This window comes from Cebidichthys violaceus, unplaced genomic scaffold (genome assembly GCF_023349555.1).
Source record: "Cebidichthys violaceus isolate CVI_PGR_0920_01 unplaced genomic scaffold, fCebVio1.0.p SCAF_20, whole genome shotgun sequence".
Lineage (NCBI taxonomy): Eukaryota > Metazoa > Chordata > Actinopteri > Perciformes > Stichaeidae > Cebidichthys > Cebidichthys violaceus.
This window is the reverse complement of record NW_027176373.1, coordinates 6,508,942-6,514,941: the sequence shown is the minus strand read 5'-3', so window position 1 is coordinate 6,514,941 and position 6,000 is coordinate 6,508,942. Positions and strand designations below refer to the sequence as shown.

The window sequence follows — 6,000 nt, the reverse complement described above, 5'->3', positions numbered from 1 at the left end:
CAGATCTGCCAAGAATTAGAAGCTGCTGGAACACAGGTGTCAGTGTCCACAGTCAAGCGTGTTTTGCATCTCCATGGACTGAGAGGCTGCCGTGCAAGAAGGAAGCCCTTGCTCCAAAAGCGGCACCTTAAGGCTCGACTGAAGTTTGCTGCTGATCACATGGACAAAGATAAGACCTTCTGGAGGAAAGTCCTGTGGTCAGACGAAACAAAAATCGAGCTGTTTGGCCACAATGCCCAGCAATATGTTTGGAGGAGAAAAGGTGAGGCCTTTAACCCCAAGAACACCATGCCTACCGTCAAGCACGGTGGTGGTAGTATTATGCTGTGGGGCTGTTTTGCTGCCAATGGAACTGGTGCTTTACAGAGAGTAAATGGGATAATGAAGAAGGAGGATTACCTTCAAATTCTTCAAGATAACCTAAAATCATCAGCCCGAAGGTTGGGTCTTGGGCGCAGTTGGGTGTTCCAACAGGACAATGACCCCAAACACACATCAAAAGTGGTAATGGAATGGCTAAATCAGGCTAGAATTAGGGTTTTAGAATGGCCTTCCCAAAGTCCTGACTTAAATCCCATTGAGAACATGTGGACAATGCTGAAGAAACAAGTCCATGTCAGAAAGCCATCAAATTTAACTGAACTGCACCAATTCTGTCAAGAGGAGTGGTCAAAGATTCAACGAGAAGCTTGCCAGAAGCTTGTGGATGGCTACCAAAAGCGCCTAATTGAAGTGAAAATGGCCATGGGACATGTAACCAAATATTAGCACTGCTGTATGTATATTTTTGACCCAGCAGATTTGATCACTTTTTCTGTTAACCCATAATAAAGTCATGAAAGAACCAAACTTCATGAATGTTTTTTGTAACAAAGAAGTATCTGTTCCAATCACTCTATCAGAGAAAAATCAGAGTTGTAGAAATAACGGGGAAACTCAAGAGAGCCATGACATTATGTTCTTTACAAGTGTATGTAAACTTTTGACCACAACTGTATATACATGGTTTTGTGATAAACAATTCTAATACATTTCTATATTTGTTCCCAAGGTACTGTCATCTAGGTCCAAATGCTGTTCCTACCCCCTGTTCTCAGTTTTGGAACATATAGAGTAGACATTGAAATAACCTGGACAAACATCACTTCAGCCATGAACTGTACGTCTCTCTGCTACACCGCTGACTCATCAACCCCCTGTCCTCTGGAACCTGCTCTCTCGCTCTTGCTCGCTCTCTCTCTTGCTCGCTCTCTCTCTGTGTGTGTGTGTGTGTGTGTGTGTGTGTGTGTGTGTGTGTTAACAGCTTTTCCCCCCAAAGGGCTCCACCCCGTCCCTTACACCTTTACACCGTCTTGTCCCATCACATCCCACCTCACCTCTCCACCCCTCTGATTGTCCTCCACAAGACAATTTTCAGAGCTCAGGCAGTTGTCAACCTTAATACTTCACAGCCCTGTAACCTGGATCATCACTATCAACAGAGCAGCAAGCAACGCAACATATAAGTTACCCAGCTCATGTGGAAGGACAGCTCACACCCAGAAGCACGTTTGCATGCTCTTTCTCTGTTTTGAATTCTGAGCCCATTCCACTTGTACACTGCAAAACATGATTCAGCTGGTCTCTTCGGTTGTAACCTGGTGTGGCTGACAATAAGAACGTCCAGCTGAGATCCTGTGAGCGATGAATTCCACACCATATTTTCAGGCACTAAAATCACACCCAAATAGCTGAAACATTTTCAAGTTTTGCAGTTGGTGTTGAAGATGAGTGACATGAGGCTTCCACATAACCTTCCTCAACTCACTCATATTTGCTGTACCTCTCGATGCCGCAGAGATTTGTTTTTGTTTATGTAGGTGTGTATACGTATGTCAGTGGCTATGTATGAAGATGCATTTTTTTGTTTTTCATAGCTATATTTATTTTATTGTGCAAACAAATACGATACAACTAGAATAAATGAAACAAGATAAGATATGATAGAACTATCCGGAAGAAAACTGTTGTGCAGCAGCTGCAGTACAAAGTAGGAACGTAATCAAAAAATACAAATATAATATAAAAATACAAATCACACTTTTCCCAAAACAGTCCACTTTAGCCAACCATGGGAATGTAGTTCCTATTGGGAGACTACACACATTATGCCAATAAATTGGGCACATTTTTGTCTTAAACCATAGACTGTATAAAAGGTGTAAACTCATCCCATTTTCTGTTCAGACTTTTAAACACTCAGCGAGTCTACAAACTAGTTGAAATTGATATTTTTTGCAGCGTGGCTCGGTCGCTAGAGCCCCCCCACCCCCCTCCCCCGCCCCTACTTCGGTAAGCCTCGGGACTTCGCGATTGGTTCACCTTTCATGTCCGTCAAAGCTGTGTGGGCGGGACTCAAACAATCCACTCGTGCTCCCTGCGCTGTGGATTGTGCGCCACAGCAGACCGAGAGCGGGGCAGACAGTAGTACGGCAGCGGCAAGCATCTACTCTGTTACCGGAGGACGACTGCTCTCAGCCCCTGGGTTTGTACACCGCTGTGGTTCACTCCTGCAGACTGAGCCCACACGTTACCGCTGGTGCATCCCGGCGCGTTGCTTTTTGAAGAGTGAGAAAGGTTTTCACAAGCGGCACAGGCTTTCGGGGTCGTGAAGTCGGTTGTGTCAAACCCCGTTTTCCCAGAGACGCACAAAAGACGCACGTCCCAAGTCCACCTGGATAGCCGACACAAAGCCGTCCGGTCCGCTTCGAGGTCCAGCGGGGAGACGCGAGGAGAAGTTAGCGCTGAAAGGCAAGAAACAACGAAGACAGGATGAATCTCAAGAGTCATTTGATTTTCACCCTCTACACTATTTATGGGATTCTTCTGAAAGGTGAGTCTGGGGCGAGACGTGCGCACATGCGCTTGTGTTTTCTGTGTGTTTGTGTTCAGGCTGAGCGCGCACGCGCTACAGGCCAACAACAGGGCAGGGTAGAGGGGCAGCAGGACGCGCGGTCACACGCGGGTCCTGACTGAAAGGTGCGGAGCTCTCTCTCGCTCTCATTCTCAAGTACATGCGTGTCTGTGCCTGCACGCGTGTGGACGTGCGTTGAATGTGCGTGCGTATGCAAACGTGCGTGATGTGTGTGTGTGAGAGAGAGAGAGAGAGAGAGAGAGAGAGAGAGAGAGAGAGAGAGAGAGAGAGAGAGAGCTTGTCCAGTAACATTCAAAATATATTGGATGTTAATGTTCAGGAATGGGGGGAATATTGTTTTCCTAATTGTACACGACAGACTGTGTAGCCATTCAGACTGATGTGTCTCCTGCGTCTGCAATTCTGTCCTGTGCGTGAGTGGCAATGAAAACAATAAAAAAAGAGCCCGCTAGGAAGACACACCTCAACATGAAGTAACCAACCCGGCGGTTGTTTTTGACTTGCAGCACTTGGATGAGTCACAGAGAGACGCTGGCAACGTTTTACGCACCGAACAGTTTGATGGAGCTGATCTTGGCCACGCAGAGCATTTTGATTCCACATTTCTGTTGTTGTTTTCTTTGAGGAATGTTTGACTTCTGTTTCTTCTGTGCAGGTGTGGCGTCTGTCGCACAGTCATCTGGTGTTGTTGTGTGTCTGCATGGCAGTTTTAAAGGAAGGGTACTGCCAATAACCTTAAAATGAGTTGTAGGAACAGGTGTACGGGCCTGATTGGAATGTTCTTCATTCAATTCTGAACATTTGAATTTCCGGTATGATAGCTGAAGGATTTTATCTTCCTATGGGATTTACCAGGGATACTGTATGCTCACGTTTTAAGATGAGAATCAATTTGGGCGAAGGCTGAACTCAATTTGGATCAATCAATGAGAATATTATTGTGATTTCGAGACTATCTGTCATAATTACGACAGCTGGCAGTGGTGTTTACCCGACGGAGGATTCCACTGTAAACACCAGATTAAGGTGCCATCGGGGGTCTAGGTCACAGTGAGTTGGGCGGCCTGTTAGTGAGACAGTTCAATGTATTGTAGGCATATGCACTAAAGTGGAACTAAAATAGATAAGTTACTGTGAAAATCATATATTCAAATTAAAAAAAGCGTTCGCTGAAACACTGCCACCATGTACAACTTTTTTAGGTTTCTCTATGCTTGTAATTGTGTTGTCTGAGTGTCTTGAACAGATACATGTGTGAGTAACAACTAAGTAGGATTGGGGAAATGCAGTAAAAGGAAAGTGAGTTCTGGGGTTATTATGAGTATGATTTATTATACATCAGCTTGGAGTCATTAGAGAACATCTTCATATCAGGCTCCTATTTTGAGGGTGCAGTGCAGACACTCTGTGGAATATTTTTTGCTTTCAGAATAGTTCCACTTTTTACAAATCGACAGTATTCTATGTGGTAATTCCTTACCACAAAGCGCACTTAAATACAGTGTTGGGTACTGGATGGAAGTCAGATCTTTTGGCGAGCAAGGGAAGTAAAATAACATTCATTTATGTGAGAAGTCTTGGATTTCTGGACTGCTACATTCAGGCTGTGTTGAACAGTGGCAGGAGGGTGATGGATTTGCTCCAAAACAACTGTCAGTCTAACAGCAGGGCCACATATGCCACGCTGAGCTTCAGTTTTGTCATATAAAGTCCACTTCATCCCACTCGAATCATATCAAGATGTATTTAAAGCATTTGATATATCAGATCAGATTCATGAAAATGAAAGTCTTGACTTTAACTGCTGTTTTTTTTTTTATCCACACGAGAATGAGAAATCCCAAATGAGAGATCATTTGTGCTTGATTCCCTTGATCATTTGTTGTTGTCTCTTTGAAGTGTGTGTGTGTGTGTGTGTGTGTGTGTGTGAGAGAGATGATTAAGGCCATTCTTGACTTAATGAATTGATATGTAATGAGGTATCTTAGGATATCAGCTATATCTTACAGCTCACATGCCACCTCATTTATTGACGTAACAGGGCCCTTATTTTCCTCTTTATTCTCATAATGGTGGCACACTCATTATGAGTGTGTGTGTTCTTGGGCGTGTGTTTGCATAATATCGCTGCGCATGTGTGCCACGTTTGTTTAGCTTACGTCTGATGAGGCCTGAGCAAAGACATAACGGTGGCGGTTACAGCAGAGAGTGCATGTCGGGCTCATTTCATGTGTGGCTCCCCACCACACACCCTCACATCAGTCTCCCCCCCCCCCCAACCCTGAAGAGGATAATGCTAGGCTGCTTGATTTGAACAGTCATCTCGCGGCGCAAGGCCTATTATTGTATAGGTTCCACACAGCGGGCAGGTCAGCCTCCTCCTGAACGAAGTCTATCTAGCCGAAGCCGCATCCGTGCGCTCTGTAAATGACAGCTGTTTCAGCCCCTCTGGCCCGGTGCCAGCTGGCATCAAGAGATCCAGACACACTGCATCTCTGTCACTAGACTAGACCTGCGCGGCGTATATAGTGTGAACGTGAAGCGCTGCGATGGCGGTTGTTGTTGTTTACCAACAGCCCGAGTTGTTAACATATTATCCAGTGTGTCTCATGTGCCCATGCCGGAGCCAGAGAGAAAAAAAACGCCTGTTATGCAAATGAGCCTCTTACGTAAGAGCTCGGGGCTGAGCAGCAGACGAGGGGGGGGGGCAAGAGAGTGACGGAGAAAGCGGGAGATGTTCTAGAATAGAGAGAGTTGATGTAAGAGTGATGTGGGAGGAGAGGTGTGGAGGAGGAATGTTCAATCTCCCCAGCTAAAGTCTGTGATATGTGCACTGGTTGTTTGCTGTTTGCTGATGGCCGCTCTGTCTGTTTCCTGGTAGTCTGTCTGTTTTGAACTCTGATCTCGCTAGCCTAAACACAAACCCCCGCTGAGGGATGTGTTTATCCCCGCAGTGAGTCTAAGCTGCTGAAGGCTGACCCTCCATCCCTCTGTACTTCCGTCCATTCCTCCCTCGCTCCATCCTCCCGTCCTGGTGTGGGAGCTTTGTACCACAGCAGCGTGGGAAAGCTTCTGATAACAAGCGG

At 45.7% G+C, this 6,000-nt stretch overlaps 1 protein-coding gene across 4 annotated transcripts in view; it reads left to right on the top strand.

The window, feature by feature from the left end:
- The first annotated feature begins 2,421 nt into the window (after window positions 1-2,421).
- cadm2a (cell adhesion molecule 2a) overlaps window positions 2,422-6,000 on the top strand; it is a 206,124-nt gene continuing 202,545 nt past the window's right edge. For all 4 annotated transcript variants that reach the window (XM_068715900.1, XM_068715902.1, XM_068715899.1 and 1 more), the window contains exon 1: window positions 2,422-2,872. In XM_068715900.1, the coding sequence (XP_068572001.1) occupies window positions 2,812-2,872 (61 nt within the window). In that variant the 5' untranslated portion in view covers window positions 2,422-2,811. The remainder of the gene's footprint in view (window positions 2,873-6,000) is intronic.